Below are 20,351 nucleotides of genomic sequence, written 5' to 3' on the forward strand. Positions count from 1 at the left end.
AGTGTTCCAGTAGCTAGCTGCTGTTCAGCTGCTGATAGAATATCACAGGAGGATAAGTGAGGAAGACATCTTGACTGTAATAGTAGTCAAGTCTTGCTTTATCCAGAGTTTGCTTTTCAGTGTTCATGTACTATTTCAATTGAAAAGGACCCTTGGCTTAAAAGCCTTGAAATTTATTTTCAGGGTTCAGTTTCTGCAAACATAGGATAAAGACCATACTACTTTGAATACATTAAGTTTTAAAAGATGACACCTACAGTTTGCTTCTAGCATAAATTGGTTTAGTCTCAAACAAAACAACTTCATGCCACCTGTTTTTTTTTTTTAAATTTTTTTAAGGGAAAGATATTTTTTGGCCATAACCTCAATATAGTATAATCCCAATTATACTACACCTTTGTTGTGAGACCCATTTTTCCATAAACAGGACAGACAAAGCCATGCGAGTAATTGTACCTGGGCCTGGGGAATTAAGCTGTCACCAGGAAAGCAAGCAGAAACCCCTGTAGATAACCATGACAGGCGAGGCATTAGAATGAAGAGCTTTAAAATGAGGACACCGCTATACAGTCTTACCTTTGAGATGAGGGACTTCTCATACTGATAGTGACAAGTTAGCTGGGTCTTGAATGAAAAACTAATATATCAGGGCCAGTGGGAGTCCAGGAAAAGATAAAATCACGAGGGGAATACTAGCGCGGTTTGAGAGATATTTTGGGATAAGTGTTCAAGGGCTTAAATTCAGGCACAGAATTGACGAAGAGGGAGTTCACTGTGGCCAGGATCACAAGAGCTCTTACTTGAATAAGACTTCCCATGGCAAACAGGTAGAAAAAGAATGGAGATGGGCTCAAGGTAACACCCTAGAAAATAGGGCTTCACTTTAAAAAATGAATGATAATGATAAAATGAGGATTAGCCTGTAGAGGAGAGTAAGGAGTGAGGAGAAGAAAAATAAGCAAACGAGGGTGGAGCCAGATGTCTGACAATGGAGGCCAATAGGTGACAATGTGCAGAAATATCTGACTTCAGGAAATTTGACAGTAACTCTCACAGCATCAAGGTGTATACAGTGAGTCTAAAGAAGACAGTTTTAGCAGTGCACAAAGATAGAAATCAGAGCCGAAGGCCCTGGATTTTCAAAGGTCATGAAGAAAAAGCAGGTTCCAGGTTATAGTATTTTATTTATTTTTATTTTTACTTTCTAACTCTGGTGGAGATGTGAAGATAGATGATAGAAAAGTAGTTTGACTAAGATATGATCAGGGGAAAATATTATAGAGCATGGAGCAAGCTTGTTGGCATTCGTTTAGCACCCATGACTAAATAACTTTGCTGAGCACTTTCTGATATATGATGTACAGGCTAAGGGTAGGTGGTGAGGAAAAGCAATGTCAGCAGAAAAGTAAAAAGGTTAGATGAGGGGTCAAGGATATCCTCCATCATCTTCTCTGCAACAGACCCCAGAGAAATGGGCTGAAAGAATACAAGGCACTTATATTCGGCTGCAAAGTTTCTGGAATTTTTCTTAGTTTGGGTGACTGACCTAAATAGAGGGCTTTTCTAAAATAGAAATAGAGACTTGTTAAAACGACAGGGTGAATTTAATAATAGCTAACATTTAAAGCGTGCTTTCTTTGTGCTAGACGCCCTGCTACATTCTGTACAAGCTGATGCCTTTCCCCACCAACTTAGTGGTGAGAACACTGCTTAAGGTCCTATCTTTGTAACATGAGGGAAAGGATGTATTTAAAAAGACTAATTAATATGCCCAAGGTCACACAGTCACTGTGCTGTAGACATAAGATTTGGATTCATGCAGCCTGTGCCCATAAACTGTGTTTATTCCTGTATCAAAGTGTTTATCACAAACATTTCTGCATCAATAACACAACTATCCTTAGACCTCTTACTCTCAATCCATAGCAAGAATGAGGACTTGGTTATTTTGCTATATATAAGGAAAGGTGCACTCTACTTCAAGAAGCTCATGAATATCAAACCCTTAATCGTAGCTATTTGGATGACATGAGTTCATGCTTTACAAACCAACCATGGCCTTAGTCACATTAAAATCAAAGTTGCAAAATAAAGATGCATTCTGGAAATTCTTGTCTGCTTCATTTAGATAACAGTGTGCAGAATGAAATGCAAGATAAAAATGCTCAGAGAATTTACCATTTCCTTTTTCTCTCTGGAGCTCTCTTTTTAAACGCAAGCCCCATGGTGTTATGGATGACATCATCAGGCAATTTGGTTTGAATATGTTCTACACTGGACTGTGTAGATTACCTAACTAATGACATGCACACTCCTGGCCATTGTGACACCTCTCTTCTTACAAGTGGGAATTTCAAGTGACAGACTAAAGCTGTTTGCTATCAATTTTGCAAAAACCACATCTGCCAGATAGCCAAGATTTAGTTTAGAGACCAAAATCGATTAATATTCTAATTTGTTACCTGTCATTAGCATCTTATTGTGTTACGCCAAGTCAAAAGTGATAACCTTTATATAGCATACACCCTGAAGGAATTTGAGTTTAGGGACATACTTTATTTTGCTCATTGCTGCTTTCTGTCTGAAAAACTCCTTTAGAAATATCAATTACATAGTCAGTAAAAGTTTTAATGGATTAAAATAAAAATGTAGAATATTTACTGCTATACATTTTTTAATAAAAAAGCATGACTGTATTAAAATATCATTTTCTGAAACCTAAAGAAACCCTCCCCTACCAGTGGACTTGGGGAAGGGCATACGTGGAGAAGGGGGATGAAGGGAGGGGTTGGGAGGGGAGGAGGGAGGGAACTAGCCGGGGGATACAAAGTAAAGAAAGTGTAATTAAAAATAAAATAAAAAATACAGAAAAAAGAAAAAACAAAGAAACTAGATATCAAAAAAACAAAAACATTTTTTAGATATTTACTTGTTTTATTTTATATTATCAAAGAAAACATTAGCAACACAGTACTTTGTACAGGTCTTAAAGGGCTCCTCTTTTTTCTAGCCTTGTAGACGACAAGGTGAAAAGCAAACCATTTTTGAGGGAGACACAGAAATCTGGTATCATTTCCAGCACCTAAAAAGGGACATAGACTAGGGAAGATCTCAGGAAGAAGTAAGAAAAGCTAGCCAAGGGAAACTAAACAAAGGGTTTCCTATGCAATTTATTTCTAGTTGATTCTATTTCTACTGATGAACAGAGAGGAGAAAAAAAATATAGCGACTGAATCTTTGTGAGAAAGAAGTGAGGAACATCATAAAGATGAAAATATTTTACTTTTTAGAAGTGAATGGCATTGGTAAGAACAGAAATGGAATTTCAACACTTACAGTGTAAAATCTATGTGTTAATTTGTTAGCATCTTATGGCTACAGAATCTAAGATGGAATGTGTAGGATATAAGTTGAATGATAGTCATTCATTCATTCATTGATCAAATATATGTGGAGAACCTTCTATGAATGACATAACTACTCATAAGACATACATAACTTACTTTACTCATAGAATTTTATTATTTTGGGAAGATCCAAAATAATTAAAAACCAAGTAGTAAGTAATACATATTTTATTCTAGATTGTGCTAAATAATATACTGAAAAAAAAGAGCAATAGTTTGGACAGAAAGTGCTGGCAACAACAGACGAGTTCAAGAGGGTTACGTTTGTAATTACTGTGGTTGGATAAATTCTAGGTAGGAGGATGGCATTTTATGAACACAAACATGATGCAGACATGTGGTATACTGTTAGCTGGGGGTGCAGTTCAGCTCAGTGACTACCAGGCTTGCTATGTGTCTCTTTCTCGTTATTCTTCCAGAGGAGACAGTTACACGTGAAGCAGGAGATATGTATGTTATTGTTTCTTTCATGGTTTTCTCTGATAGCCTATGATGTGCTTCTCTCATGGCAACTATTTTGATAAAATAGTCTTTAAGCCAGAGTTTATATCTACAATGCATATATAGGCTTTATATCTGGAATTTCTAACCCCAAAGTTATATAAAAAAATACTTCAAATTTTATGATAGTCCATTAGCTGCGCAATAGAGCAAAAAGGAACTGAGATCTTGTTGTTCTTACTCAAGAGCTTGAGCTACTGGACCGTCTCTTGATTTTCATCTCTTCCCTTATGGGGCTTCCTGCTGAGAATAGTAATCACCAACAACTCTGTTAGAGCAAGCTCCAGATGAAGCTGAATTTGTGAGCAGTGTGGACAAATCCACTCATTACTAATCTTCAAGGCATGAGAAGATCTTATAGATGAATTTTCATAATGTTGTGTTTCATCTGAAATATTCTAATAGCTTATTTATCTTCTCTTCTTAAGATTTCATTGGGTACATCCAAGTTATCCTGAGGTCCCAATATGTTGTGTCTTCTGCTACGTAGAAATTAAATTTCTGCCACTCTTGTTCTAATTAAAGGCATGGTTTTGAGCCAGTATTAAGAGGCCAGCACCATGTTGGTATGAAAGCCAAAGAGTCTGCCAAAAAATATTAAAAGGCTACTACATGACAATCAATATTCTTGGTCACAGGAATTGTGTCCAGAGCTTTTTCTGAACACAATTCAGGGGCCATGCAAAAAAGGCTAATAATCACTTTGGGTTTGATTACTTTCAGGGAGGGAAGGAAATCAATCTTTGTAAGTTAATAATTATGATTCTTCACATTAGTAGGGTAAAGAGTAAAGCAATGTGATGTTTTGAAAAGAAAAACAATTTGAAAATATTTGAATTAAAATATTCTTTTGAGATAAGTATTCAACAAATTACGTGTAATAAAGTTGTAGTTCAGTATGCTAAGGGTGTACACAATAGTCTCAGAGTAATTATTTAGAAACATTCTCTCTATAATGCAGAAGGCAAATATATCTTTACAGTTTTATACAGTTTAGTATGGCAGGTCTTAACTCGAATAATAGGGCAGGAAAAAGAAATAAAAGACATCCAAAATGGGCAGGAATAAAAGATTTTCCTTTTCTGCACATGACATGATCACATAAAGAGACCCAAAGATTCCATTACCAAACTTTTAGAACCTAATGAATAGACTCAGTAATTAAATGCCTTAATGTACAAAGATCAGTATTATTTATATGCTCTGTCTCAAATGTAAGCCAAGAGAACAATCCTTTTTACAATACTAAGACAGAAAGCGCTCCACATTAACCTACATTGTAAAATTTTATTTATTATTATTTCTGTGTGTGAATGTGTGCGTGTGTGTGTGTGTGTGTGTGTGTGTGTGTGTGTGCATGCTCACATATGACACAGAGCACACATGGAGGTCATAGGAGTTGGGGCTAGGAGGTTGAAAAGAAGGTGAATGAGATGGTCAAAGGATACAAACTTTGATTTAGTGAGGAAAGTAAGCTAAAGAGATTTATTACGCAACATGGGTTGTACTAATCCGGAGCTGTGTTAGGACAGTGAATGCTGGGTCTCAGCAGTAAAACATGTTTCTATGTAAGGTAGTGCACGCCTGCTACTCAGGAAGGCTTAGTTGATATACAGTGCTTAGACCTCAGAATACCTCAAAATAATAAGTTCAGCAATCGGCTTTGTGTTTCACACTGACAAATAAAACAAATTAAAAGCAGTTGAAAACTTTTGACATATTGACAAATAAATGAAAGAAAAACAAGTTTAAAAAGTACTAACAAAAGAAAGAAAATCAAACTTGTAACAGTGAGAAAGTTTCAGCTAATCTAGTCTCTCCTGTATAACAATTCCATCATACAAATCACATATAACATAACCTGCCGGCATCACTATTATCAGAGAAACAGAAAATGAAGGACCAACCTACAGTAAAACTAACACGCAAAACTTCAACATGACCTGTGATATTATTTATAGAATACAGTTAAAGAAAAAAACCTCTCATATTCCATTTCCAAACCCGCTTCATTTATCATTGGAGCACTACCAAACAACACTACCGAGAAGAATAACAGGTTGAGTTCTGCTGATGTTCCAATGAGCCTATTGATTATTCAGTCTCTTCCTTCTATTCAAGTGCAAGGAGTATACTCACATGGAATTTTATGCAGTTCATTCATAAACTTCTCCTTCAGCTTGGAAAAGGCATCTTCCTTCCCTTCCCCAGGACTGGCTGGCTCAGTGGCATTATGTGGGACAATGGTGGCTACAGTGGTGACTGGCGGGGCGGCCAGGGCCTCATGATGACTCTCGCTCACCATTTTTGGTTCAATGGAAACTGTGATGGGGGAAAGCAAAGAGAAAGCCAATTTAGAATGCCAGGCCTGACCCCATATTACAGGTGTCCCCGAGACGGAAACACAGGGCACACACCTGCTCCCTGGGTAAGCAGCCTGTCATTAGCATATTACTTTATGTTGGCTCATGAAATATTTATGGAACCACAGTGAGTGGAGCGCTCCTTCGGGGAAGGCTAAGACCAAATGTAGTTACTGACCAGCATCCTCTCCCGGCAATGCTGTGTAAGCTGTCAAACCCATTAGCTGTGTATACAAGCCCAGTTTTGCTGAAAGTGTGTAGGAAACAATTGCTGACAACATCCGTGTTCTCTCTATACTCTAAGCATCTTATATTATCTTAAAAGACAAACACAAATTATGGATATTAGTGTTGGAAACGTTGCTAGGTGATTGCATACATTCAAAATTTAAAATGACTGTGCATAACAGCATAATACCGGAAATCTAGGACACCATAAACCTTATACAGCAAGTGTTTCTTGAATCTCTTCTCAAGGATAAGTTTTAAGCCTAGTCATTTTTTGACCTTTACTGTAGGTGATACTCTCTGATCAATAATTTACTTGTTCTGCTAGGTGGTATTTTTAGGTCACTGTAAATGTGGCATAATTGACTCCATATATCAAGACACTGATAATGAAGCAGGGCTTGCCTGCTTAATTATTTAAATTCATCAAGCCTCATTATCTTATTGAATTATTTTATCACATTCACCCATTCAATCATTTTAAATGTTTATTTACCTTTGGACTAAAAAAAAAAAGCCAATGTAAATTAAAACATTTTTGCTTTAAATTGTGAAGACAGTAATTTTAGTCTTATTCCCCAGTTAAATGAATTTTGAAATGTTGTATGACCTCTCAGTTTGACCCTTACAAAATAGGAAGTAATGAACTTTGCTGTCTGTCTTACTCAGGGGTCACTACTGTGAAGAAACCAAGATGAGAAGCAAACTGGGGAGGAAAAGGTCTATTTTCGTTATGCTTCCATATCCCAGTCCATCACTGAAGGAAGTGAGGGCAGGAACCTGGAGGCAGGAAGTGATGCAGAAGCCATGGAGGGGTGCTGCTTATTAGCTTGTTCTCCATGGCTTGCTTAGCCTGTTTTCTTGGAACATCAGCCCAGGGTTCCCCCCCACCACCACCACAAAAGGCTAAACCCTCCCACATCAATCACTAACAAAAACTGTCCTATAGCTTGCCTGCAGCTGGATCTTATGGAGGCCTCTTACTCTAGCTTGTGTCAAGCTGACATAAAGGCTAACCAGGACAATTGACCCTTACAGTACACCAATACAACACTAGGTAATAACTACTTTTCCTTTTTGGTTTATCTTCCAAATATCACTTTAATAATTATCATAACATAACACACAACCGAACGTGGACCTGAATCTTAAAACTTGCAGGTTTTAAAATTTGAATATTTTAAAAGTTTAACTCTTTAAAATTCACAGTTTATTTAAGGATCCAAAGTCTCTTTAAACCCCACTAGTCTCTCAACTATAGGTTCCTGTAAAATGAAAATAAGTTAAATATTTTTCTTATTTCAAGAGGGAAGAACCAGAGCACAGTCATAAGCTGGGGAAAAAAAAGACCTCTAACAGTGCAAGTATCTCAGTGTTCAATATCTGCAGTTCACTCAAAAATTTGGCCTCTAACTGACATGCAACCAAGGACCATATATGAATATAACCTAGAACCTCTGCTCAGATGTAGCCTGTGGTAGCTCAGTAACCAATTGGTTTCCCATTGTGAGGGGAACAAGGACTATTTCTAACAGGAACTCAATGACTGGCTCTTTGACCTCCCCACCCCCCAAGGGAGGGGCAGTCCTGTTAGGCCACAGAGGAGGGCTTTGCAGCCAGTCCTGAAGACACCTGATAAAACAGGATCAGATGAATGGGGAGGAGGTCCCCCCATCAGTGGATTTGGCAAGGGGCACAATGGAGATGAGGGAGGGAGGGAGGGACTAGGAGGGAATGAGGGATCGGGACACGGCTGGGATACAGAGTTAATAAAATGTAACTGATAAGAAAAAAATAAAATTAAAAAAAAAATTTGGCCTCTAACAGGCTTGCCGCAGGCAGACAATGAGTCTAATAGGATGTAGCCAGCTCCACTGCTATCTGTAAAACTCTGGAGTCTCCTATGGTATCTGGGCTGTAATTTTGCCTATAGCCTCTCTAGGGCACTGTTTGTGGCACCAAGGCCCAACTTCTATGAATGGATGCTTCAATCCTGGGCCTTTACTGTTACTGAGGCTGAACCTTCACCAGTAGCTTCTTCTGGCTTCTCACAGTACCCATCTTCAGCTGTTCTCCATGACACCTTCATGCCTTCAAAACCAGTGTTAGCTTGGAGACTCTTACACACAACCAAGTTTTGGCCAGAATGAGGAACAACCTAAGTCACACTGGAACTTCTGTACATTGGCTGGGAGGAAACGACTCCCAGGTTTCACCTTTATGGTGCTTGTCACGTCACAATCACTGCATTCTGGGTTTTGTGTGTGTGTGTGTGTGTGTGCGTGCGCCCATGTGTAAATGCTCTTTCTTTGTTAATTTGTTCATTTTTCTCTTTTATTTATTTGTCTGTTCACTTTCTAAAGAAGGAGAGAAGGAAGGCACTGAGTTGGATGAGTGAGGGGGTTGTTGTGATCTGGGAGATGAAGGAATATTGTATGAAAAGTTTACTTTCAATAAAGAATTAAAAACCAATATAAAAAATGGGAATGTGGCTGTCTTATTTAGGCCATATGTTCTACACAGACTTCCCTGATCCAGTCTCTTCAACTACTCAAGCATTACAGTACCATTTAAGTACTCAATACTGGTATCTCTATAATTTTCTTTTTTATATATAATTTTTATTTTTTTAATATTAATCATAGGTTATTTACTTTGTATCCCAGCTCTAGCCCCTCCCTCATTCCCTCCCAAACTCTCCCTTCCTCCCTCTTCTTCTTCTTGTCCCTTTCCAAGTCCACTGATAGGGGAGATCCTCCTCCCCTTCCATCTGACGCTAGCTTATCAGGTCTCTTCAGGACTGACTGCAATGTCCTCCTCTGTGGCCTAGCAAGGCTGCTCCTCCCTTGTGTGTATGTGTGTGTGTGTGGTGGTCAAAGAGCCAGTCATTGAGTTCATATCAGAAATAGTCCCTGTTCCCCTTACTAGGATCCTGAGCTACCATGGGCTACATCTGAGCAAGGGTTCTAGGTTATATCCATACATGGTCCTTGGTTGGAAAAACAGTCTCTTAAAAGATCCCTGTGCCCAGATATATTTTCTTTTGAATCTATTTACCAGGGAGTGGGAAACACATTGTTTCACCAGCAGGAAACAGACTACTTAATTTTATATGCATAGTCACTTAGCTTGTGAGAACAGAATTTTAGCATACTGAAATTCTTTACAATAAAAACTGAAAATTAAAATAACAAGGATATATTCACTTAACATTTTGGCTAAATATCAGTAACAAAGGTCAGCATATAAGGAACTGGGTAACTTGAAGGAGGGTAGAATTGAAACATGCTCTATGGACCCAAAATAATAGAACATATCAAAATCTGTGGAAGGGTTCATCTTTATATTAGGAATCACTGATAAAGAATTAAGTGCTGATGTGTAATTTAATGCAAAAACATTTATAGGGACTATAAGAAATTACCTAATAAAGTTATTTAATTGTGGTATTTATAGAATAGTAGTATTAACCTTGTTTTAATTAGCTGTAAACTTGAAAGCACAAGGAAGTATTAGTTGCTAAATATGTTATAAGACATTACAAAGATTATACATTGTTCCTAAGTAAAGGATTTTTATAGAAAAGAGGTTAGAAAGACAGAATCCAAAATGCTAAATGTATCATAGAATCCATCTTCTCATAAGTGTAATGTTCTCAATATGGTATAAATTTGAGTTATGTAAATTATAAAACAATCCCTCTAAAATTCTTCTTATGAGAACTGAATCTTCCAATATTATTTAGCATCCTAACGCTGGGTTGAAAAACACTTTTAAACACAAACTAAAGCTTAAGGACAAATAATAAAACAAAATTTTAGCAAAAAATATACAAAATGGCCATTTGTTGAAATACATTATAGGCAAAACTGTAAAGTGTCATAAAGATTAATAATTTGTGTTATAACCTGGGGAAAATCAGAATCATAGCTGTTATGAGAACCTCCTTCTATTCTCTTATATTTATTCTTTTTAGGACTTTATGTCTATCTCTAGATCCAAAACTTTGTATAGATTTCTCAGATTATATGGTGAGATTTTCTTATTATACTGCATAAACAATGATTTCTACAAAAATCAGTATTTCTACATCTAAGTATTGTATTTTGCAGTAAGAGTATACAAAATCCCAGGCCAAACAGAAGGGCAAAGAATTATCAAAATCATCACCAAAGAAAGTATTTGAATATATAAGACCCTAAAACTATAAGTTATTTTTGAGGTAATCATAAAAAATAGCCCAGGAGAAATGAGGAAACAGGGTGTTCTGTTTTGGAGGGAGAAGACAGAATTACAGGTTTTACAACATCAGTGTCTTCCATCTATCATAAAGGAGGTGTAAAGCCAGTGTAGATGCCATACGCATCTTTCTTGGCCCCATCTCAACCCATGAAGGAGCCCTAACACTTTCTTTATACTATGTTCAGAGAGTACCAGTTGCTGACAGACATAGCCAAAGACTTTCCCCATTGAACTGGACCTGGCCAAGACAAGCTAGTCTGTCAATCTTCCTCCCCTAAAGACCTCTCTAATCTTTTCACTAGTAGATGCAGACACACAAAGCCATCCCTTGCCTCAGCCATAGGCTATTGTAATGTGCTTCAGTTCTTTCTTTAGAACACAGTATAGAAAACATTCTTTACTGAACTGTGTCAAACCCAGGTAAGCTTCCCAGGGAATATGATCACACTCATGTGAAAGAACTCAGCAGAATAATGAACTTCTGTCATCATTTTCATTTACATTCTTTCCTTGCCTGAGGATCTGTTGGAAGTATGCGAAGCCTAGCAGCATATCAAATTCTCCTACAAGTTTGCAGGTGTTTGAATGCCAGTGGCAAGGTGCATCTTCTCTGCAACTCAGACAAATTTTCTTGAGAGTTGTAAGAAGGAATCAAGAGGTTACAGGGCTGTGTTATGGTGGGTTGGGGGTGGTTTCTGGTGACAGATACAACAAAAGGATTAGATTAAAATGTGGGAGGGGTGTTGGAACTGTTGATACGAGTTTTCACATAATATACAAAGGATCCTATGTCAAAAAGCATCATTTCTAGGTTTACTTACAAGCTGCCCAAATGTGTTTAAAGTGCCTATATTTGCTCTCTTCTCCTTTCCTCATTTTTATCTAAACTTTGCTTTCTGTACCTGACCCCATACCCTGTAATTGGTGAGTGTAAGATAGAATCAAGATACAAATCCCAATGTTTGCCTATTCATAGCACCTTTTCTGTAATACTGTCCTTTTCACAGGCTCTGATCATGAGAAAGGCCAATGTAGATGGCATGTGGTCATAATCATAGAAGATTAAAGGAGGGATGAGGCTATGATTCCATGTAGGTCTGAGGCCAATAACAACAATACACAAACATCAACCTTTTGCCACACACCACGCAGTATTCTAATTGTACCACAAATGTATTACCATAATCCTCACAATAACCTTTGCAGTAGGCGGGTTCATTATCTCCATATTATTTACTTATTTTAAAATGTATATTTGTATGTAGTTATTTGTACGTACATGTGTGCACACATGCCGTAGTGTATGTACATGGAGGTCAGAGGGCAGCTAGTGGTGCTTGATTCTTTACTGCTATCACGTGAGCCCCAGGGATTTAACTCAGGATTTCAGGCTTAGAAGCAAGTACCTTTAGCTGACTGAGACATTTTTTAAATAGTTTTTAATTGAAAAGAGATTTTTTTCATGCAATATATTCTGATTACAATTTCTCCTCCCTAAATCTTCCCAGATCCTTTCCATCTTCCTACCTATCCACCCAAATCAATACCCTTCCTTTCTCTCATTAGAACATAATATGCATCTAAAATAAAAGTATAATCAGGCCAATAAAAATCTTATCTAAGTATGTATGTTGTGAAATGCCCAGAGCATACAGACTAGAGAACATGTTTGCGTTGCTGAGCCAGGATTCCAAACACAGATGTCTCTACCCTTTGGCAGGGAGGGGGAGATCAGATGATCCTTTCATAGGAGTCACCTAAGACCACCACCATCATCAACAACAACAACAGATGTTTATATTACAAGTCATGACTAGCAAAATTACACTTAAGAAGTAGCAATGAAAATAATTTTATGGTTGGAGGTCATCCCAACATGAGAAATTGCTGTCAAAGGGTTGTGACATTAGGAAAGTTGAGAGCCACTGTGCCACAGAAATTGCTATGCTCTTTGAGTTCCTGTAAGAAGTATCCTGATAAAATTTGATAGACTAAGATCAGAAGGAAGCAGAGGGGGACCTCCCCTATCAGTGGACTTGGGGAGGGGCATGGGTGAAGAAGGGGGAGGAAAGGTGGGATTAGGAAGGGAGGAGGGAGGGGCTAATGGGGGGGATACAAAGTGAATAAAGTGTAACTAATAAAAGTTAAAAAAAGAAGTATCCTCGAAGAGAATGGTTATCTACATAGCTGCATCACAGAATCCAGAAAGCATAACAAGAAATAAAATTCCTAGGAAATGTGTGAATTCCCTAGGCTTGTCAGTTCCCTGAACAATTTATATACAAAACTGGTAAATTTTGTTACTAAGTTCATACTTTTGTCCCTAGCTGTCCTATGTGGATGACTGCTATCTGACAATATTGAGTGATGTAGAGCTCCTATTACACAGCTTTAAAAACCTGCCGATAGACAGACTGAACACTCAACATTCTTTTACAATATGTATTTTCACACTTTTGTGTGTGTGAAGTGAGAGTTTTCTTAGATTTTTATGGCATCTCACATTAATCTGCCAGGATAAACTGCTGTTAGCCTGAGGATGCTGGAGATGGTTGTTTCCTCAGCAATGGTCCACCTCACGAGTTGTTTCAGGGGAACCTAAGCAAAGGTAATGCATCCCATTTGCTGTCTGAACCTTTCCTGTGTCAGCATGTGCCATAAACACTGGCAGAACAAGACTCAAGTAGTCTGAAAGATTCTGGAGGCAATATTAATTAAAATGCTTTATCCTAGCACTTTAAAAAATTTTTATATTTTTATCTTGTGATAATTATAGACATCACAGAAATTATGAACCTAGTATAAATATCCTATATCCCCTTTAGTCAGTTTCTCCTACAACTGTCCAACTTCAAAAGCAAACATTGCAGTGATGCTGTAATAGTCACTGCCACTAAATCTTACATGAATTAATTTTCGTGAATACATATCTATAAAATATTAGCACAGAAATAGTTTTATGCACTAAACACTGCAAGCAAGATATAAGACTATTTCATCAGCCTAAATAAATCTATGCCACAATGTAATACATAATAGTAATACATATGCTAAACATTCTGCAGTTCCAAGCCCTAGAAATCATTTGTATGTTATTTGTTCAACCTAGTTCTGACATTTCAATGATGCTTTAGAAATGCAGCTGTACAGAAAGTAACCTTTAAATTCTATCTTTTTTTTTCACTCTCATATATTCCAAAGCTCATCTAAGTTCCACTACAGAGTAGTGTTCCATGGTTGGAAGGTTTAACTATTTTCTCATTGCAGAATATTTGGGTTGATTGTCATCTGAGGCTATCTTAAACAAACAAAGCTGCTATTAAATATTTCATAAAAGTTTTTGAAATTATGATTTAGGCATCAATTTGTTGTAAAATGGTAAGAATTATGGCCAAAATACTAACAAAAGTAAGATTTTATGAGAACTTCACACTTAAAATCTTGAGAGAAGGAAAATATTTTGGTATGGAAGTCCAATCTTCTGGGTGCTTCTCTACATGTAGAGGCATTTCCTGTCATCTATGATTTCAAAGCTTTGTTGCTTACTAAGTTACAGAGGAGCGCACTGTCTCCAACCTCTGAATCCATCTTTAGTAAGCAGAAACACCTTCATGTGCTAACAATTTCTCCCTTTTCACTAAGTAGAGCAATAAAATAAAACTTTGGGCAGAGTGCAGGGAAGCTTATAATAAAGGGGGAGATAGAAAGATCTGGAAGGGTCTAGAGCTCCACAAGGAGAATAACAGAAGCAAGAAATCTCGAATTCAGGGGTCTTTTCTGAAACTGATACGCCAACCATGGACCATTCATGGAGATAACCTAGAACCCCTGCACAGATGTAGCCCATGGCAGCTCAGTCTCCAAATGGGTTCCATAGTAATGGGAACAGGGACTTCTTTGACATGAACTCAATGGCTGGCTCTTTGATCACCTCCCCCTGAGGTGGGGGGCAGCCTTACCAGGCCACAGAGAAAGACTATGAAAGACAGTCCTAATGAGGCCTTATAGGCTAGGGTCAGATGGAAATGGGGGAGGAACTCCCCTAACAGTGGACTAGGGAAGGGGCATGGGAGAAAAAGAGGGAGGAAGGATGGGATTGGGATGGGCCGAGGATGGGGGCTACAGCTGGGATACAAAGTGAAAAAATTGTAATAAATAAAAAATTCCATTAAAAACCTAGAAAAAATTTTTGTACCAAGACAGTCAGCTCAACTGCTGGGTCAAACGTTAAGTGTGTATTTAACTTTATAAAATATTTTCAAATTCTTCCACAGAGTATCTATATTTTACGTTCCTGTCATTAGCATATGAGAAATATAGTTTGTATCCTTAATAGTATTTGGTATTATCACTATTATCTCTTTAGCAATCCTGCCAAGTATATGCCAGATCACACTCTAGTTTTAATTTACATTCCTTGATAATCTATCAAGTTCAACATATTTTCATATTACCTGCCATCTATATATCCTCTTTGGTGAAAAACATGATTTTTTTCAAATCATATTGCTTTCAAATCATATTTTTTTCCAGGTTCTGGCTATTACAAATAAAGCTGCTACAAACATGATTGAGCAAATGTCCTTGTTGTGTACTTGAGCAAATTTTGGGTATATGCCTAGGAGTGGTATAGCTGGATCTTGAGGAAGCATTGTTCCTAATTGTCTGAGAAAGCGCCAGATTGACTTCCAAAGTGTTTGTAGCAGTTGACATTCCCACCAGCAATGGAGGAGGGTTTCCTTTCTCCACAACCTCTCCAGCATGTGTTGTCACTAGTGTTATTGATCTTAGCCATTCTGATGGGTGTAAGGTGAAATCTCAGGGTGGTTTTGATTTGCATCTCCCTGATGGCTAAGGATGTTGAGCATCTCTTTCTTTGTAATATCCAGAACTTGGAAACAACCCAGATGTCCCTCAACGGAGGAATGGATACAGAAATTGTGGTATTTTTACACAATGGAATACTACTCAGCAATCAAAAATGAGGAAATCATGAAATTTGCAGGCAAATGGTGGGACCTAGAAACAATCATCCTGAGTGAGGTATCCCAAAAGCAGAAAGACACACATGGTATATACTCACTCATATAGTCCTATTAGATATGATAAACATAATGAAATCTATACACCTAAAGAAGATAAACAAGAAAGAGGACCCGGGGTAAGATGATTGATCCTCACTTAGAAAGACAAATGGGAGGTGCATTGGACATAGGAGAAAACAATTAACAGGACAGGAGCCTACCGCAGAAGGCCCCTGAAAGACTCTACCTAGCAGTGTACCAAAGCAGATACTAAGACTCATCACCAAACCTTCGGCAGAGTGCAGGGAATCATATGAATGAAGAGGGAATTAGAATGACGTGGAAAGGATAGGAGCTCCACAAGGACCAAATATCTGGGCACAGGGTCTTTTCTGAGACTGACACTCCACCAAGGACCATGTATGGATATAACCTAGAACTTCTGCTCGGATGTGGCCCGTGGTAGCTCAGTAACCAAGTAGTTTTCCAAAGTAAGGGGAACACGGACTATTTCTAACAGGATCTCAAGGGCAGGCTGTTTGACACCCCCCCCCCCCCAGGGGAGGAGCAGTCTGTTAGGCCACAGAGGAGGACTTTGCAGCCAGCCCTGAAGATACCTGATAAAACAGGGTCAGATGGAAGAGGAGGAGGTCCTCTCCAATCAGTGGACTTGGAAAGGGACAGGGAGGAGATGAGGGAGGGAGGGTTTGGGAGGAAATGAGGGAGTGGGATACAGCTGGGATACAGAGTTAATAAAATGTAACTAATAATAAAAAAATAAAATAAAAAATCATTTTTTGATTATATTTTTTACATATTTATTAGATACTACAAGGGTTGCAAGTAATTTCTTCTCATTTTTCTTCCTATTTTTCTTTTTACAAAATAAAGTTTTAGTTTTGGTGAAGTCCAACATATCCACTTTGTTTTCTTCTGGATTATGTGTTTGGGTTGAAGCTGAAAAGCTTGGTCTCATTTTTTTTTTTTTTTTCTAAAAGGTTTTCCATCTTACATTAAATCCATGAAATGTTCTGGAAGTACTGTTAGATTTTGTTGAAGACGTTCAATTTGCCAAAATGACTGCCTTTCTTCCCTTGAATCACTTTTATTCTTTGTCAAAATTAGTCAGGCATATTATGGTGGGTTCATTTTTGGATTTTCTTTTCTGTTAACCATTGGTATATATGTTTATTCTTCTGTGAGTACCATAGTGTCTTCATTACTGCAACTTTATAACAAGTCTTGGAGTTATGTAATGTGAGTCCTACAACTTTATCTTCTTCAAAATCAATTAAGTTTATAAATTATAGGCCAGGTATTTTCATTTGCCCATTTTTGTCCTCCTGATTTATTCTAGAGAAGGCAGCTCTTCCATAAGGCCTTCTTCCCTTTCTTGCTCCAACTCCTGCAAATGCTGCTGGTTTTGCTCTAGTCTGTCCTCCAACCACTGTAGTAGAGGCCCAGAGACTGCGGACATCTGACTACACAGATGCTTGGTAAATACAGAGCCATTGTGGATCTTGGTGACTGGGTCCAGATGTGTAAGGCCATGAACCTTCCTGTAGGCATCTTGTTCTTCCTGGCATAGGATCCTCGGCAGCTCTACTGCTGATCTAAGGCATACTTTTCCAATGGTGGTATGAGGCACAATATGGACTGGGATTTCCAGTCTCTCATATTCTGAGCTTTTTGGTGCTTGTACGGACTGGAAGCAAGTGTAGAGTATCCGACCAGTCTTTGTGGTTTTGTCTTCTATGAAACAAGCAAAAATCAGGCCTACAAAGGCTTGATCCATCATCTGGTACATGGCTTGTGTACGGACATCAACATGAGAAGGCCAAACGGTTATGTGAGGGTGGGAATGGTACCAGCCAACAACTCTCATGGGATGACCTGTTTCTTCAGCCAACTTTTCTGCCTCTATCGAAGCCTCAGACAGCTGCTCTGGAGAAATTTCTACTCTGTCCTTTGTCTTGTCAGAACGTCGCAAGATAATGACGGAACGAATGTGAACAATTCTGACGGCATCCATCTTTTCCCCTATCGTGCACGTTTTAGTTTCAGCGTAAGTATGCTGGGAGTCACTCCTAGCATCATCATTCAACTGCCCTATACACAGACCCATCACCTCCTCCTTCTCTGTGCTCAGGGCATGGCTGAGACAAACCAGGAAAGCGTCAGACTCAAGATGAACCGCCTGCACGGTCTTCATCATCCGCACCGCCATCTTACTTGGCTCCACTCTAGTAGGCCTTAAGCCTGCTGCAGTCGGCTCATCAACAGGCTGGGAGGAAGCCCTCCCAGCTGGCCGTGCGGCGTTCCAAAGGGGCGGAGCCTGGAGCACAAGGTCCTGGCTGTGTTTCACAAGGGTCTAGGGTGCAGAGGGTGGAGCCTGCCTAGCAGCATCTAGGAGATGCTCGCTTTTGTAACTTTTACTATGTTAACAAGATTGCCACAAAGTGAAACATGTCTAAAGAAATCAGAGATCTCTTTATAAACACACAGTTCAACACTATGATTTTATATTGGCATAATTTATTTTGCAATCATTTCTGACAAGGGAATATAAAATGAGAGTGAATTTTATATTTAATGGTTTTTTAGAGCCAAACCATGAGATGCAAAATGAACATTATTTATACATATTATAGGGTGATAAACTTTATAAAATATGTGAATAAGTGTAGCTTCTAATTCCCCCAATTATATTTTGTAATTTTAATCAGCATAAATTTTATAAGAATTAGTTAAAATAAAAATTCTATTTATTGCTACATTAGTGTTTTCTTAGATAAATATAACAGGAGCTGAAACAATAAAAATAAATCAAGTATCCTACAAGTCAGAAATGAAACATTCAGTTATTACAGTAATGATCAAAAAAATCAAGCAATCTTTTATAAACATGAAAACTCCCCTACAGTAAGGACACAACTCTTTGAAAACATGGGTCATGAAAGCTGTTCTGAAAGCACTTGATAATGAAGTCATAAAATTAACATTGCTAATTTTGCACCCATTTCTATTTTAAGAAAATATTTTATTATTGCAGCTACAAAAAAACATGCTTGTTTTTAAATTGCCAGTCCACGCTAGAGAACATTTATGCTTTTAATGTGTCTCCCAAGATTTCAGCTAGACAGACAAGGTTATGATCAAGAAAGGATAACTTTTCAAATGTATGAGATAGACTTCAAGTTTGTTGTATATAGTGTTATAAAAATGACAATATTCAAACTTTACCTCCCTCCATTTTTTCTTTCTTTCCTTATATTTGATAGGAAAGATGAACATAAAAGCCAAGATGGAAATAAAAACCATAATGATTGGATTATTTATAAATTTATGTTTATCACATTGTTGGTGATGGCTATGATTTTATTTTTGTTGTTGTTCACTATTTCTTTTGGACTTGACATCTTCCATTGATTAATTTCATATGCTCTAATGTACAATATTAATTGAAATTGCTCTTTCACTTTTTATATAGGAAGATAACATTTGATGCTTTGGCAGTTTTTGAAGAAACACAGGTTAGTTGGTTCAAGCCAATTGGCTCTCAAAATGCTTTCTATAGAAACTACAGATAAATGATTTGGAATTCTCATTTTTCCCAGCTTTGTTGAAGCTCGGCTCTGAACTCTCACTGTTTCTGAGCTGCAGGCATTTGAGAGAAAATCTAAGCTCGTAGCACAAAGCCCTCTTTTATCAAACTGTTCAAACTGTCATTGTTTTGTCACACAGTGAAGCAAAGCTTGAAAATCGATCCACAGCTCCAATTGTGGTAAATACAATGGTTGGAAAATGCTTCAGTCTTCCAGCTTGAAATAGTATATTCATAAACAAAGGTATACAATCCTTATTAAGATGTAATATTCAGATATTTTAAAAATTATTTTGAGCATATAAATGTGTGTGATATTTACAAATTAATTTCATAAAGCAGGAAATGTTATATCATTTGTGTGTTAAGGGCGAGAAAACTTGCCAAAGGCTGCACAGCTAGTCAATGACAAAGCTAAGGTGTATACTGAACCGGGCTATTTCAGAGTCCATGAAATGTTCTTACTAATACGCAAATATATGTTACTTTGATGAATAAGTTGTATGCCTACAATGTATCTAATGTGGTACCAAGTGCTTTGAATAATTTTTACCTTGTTTTAAATAAAGAGAAATGTAATGAATGTCTCTCAGACCTGTTGAGAAAGGAAAGCTTAGTACCAGAATTGTTGGCTAGAAAAATTACTGTGGGAAGAAGTAATTCCTACAGGAATTACTGAGGAAGCACACCACATAGAGGATTATTGACAGAGCCACCGAGGAAGCACGTGTTCACCACTGTTTAAGTCTGTGTTCTAAGTATCTCGGCTTTGGAATGAGAAAGGTAGCCATTTTGCTTCCTTCTTCCCAAATTCTACCTTCTATTATGTGTCAGTGGATTTCTGAGAGCAGAAAGCATAAACAGTATCTATAATCTACAAAATAACCCACACCTCTCTTACAATTTAAAATAAACACATTGTTTTGTTGTTGTTTCTGGATAACTGTGGTCCTAGGGAGATGACCTCCTCCCATTTCATAGG

General features: G+C 37.7%; 2 protein-coding genes across 4 annotated transcripts in view; both read right to left on the reverse strand.

The window, feature by feature from the left end:
* Syt1 (synaptotagmin 1) overlaps positions 1-20,351 on the reverse strand; it is a 585,526-nt gene that overhangs the window by 192,372 nt on the left and 372,803 nt on the right. For all 3 annotated transcript variants that reach the window (XM_055626131.1, XM_055626132.1, XM_055626130.1), the window contains one exon: positions 6,048-6,230. In XM_055626131.1, the coding sequence (XP_055482106.1) occupies positions 6,048-6,213 (166 nt within the window). In that variant the 5' untranslated portion in view covers positions 6,214-6,230. The remainder of the gene's footprint in view (positions 1-6,047; positions 6,231-20,351) is intronic.
* Positions 17,114-18,001, reverse strand: LOC129690437 (lys-63-specific deubiquitinase BRCC36-like). The gene has a single exon (XM_055626133.1). The coding sequence runs from the start codon at positions 17,990-17,992 to the stop codon at positions 17,114-17,116; it is 879 nt and encodes a 292-aa protein (XP_055482108.1). The 5' UTR covers positions 17,993-18,001.

This window comes from Psammomys obesus, unplaced genomic scaffold, assembly GCF_907164565.1.
Source record: "Psammomys obesus unplaced genomic scaffold, mPsaObe1.curated_primary_1811, whole genome shotgun sequence".
Lineage (NCBI taxonomy): Eukaryota > Metazoa > Chordata > Mammalia > Rodentia > Muridae > Psammomys > Psammomys obesus.

Bases quoted from the DNA above. Each gene is read 5' to 3' on its own strand.
- LOC129690437 (XM_055626133.1), bottom strand. From the start codon at position 17,992: ATGGCGGTGCGGATGATGAAGACCGTGCAGGCGGTTCATCTTGAGTCT.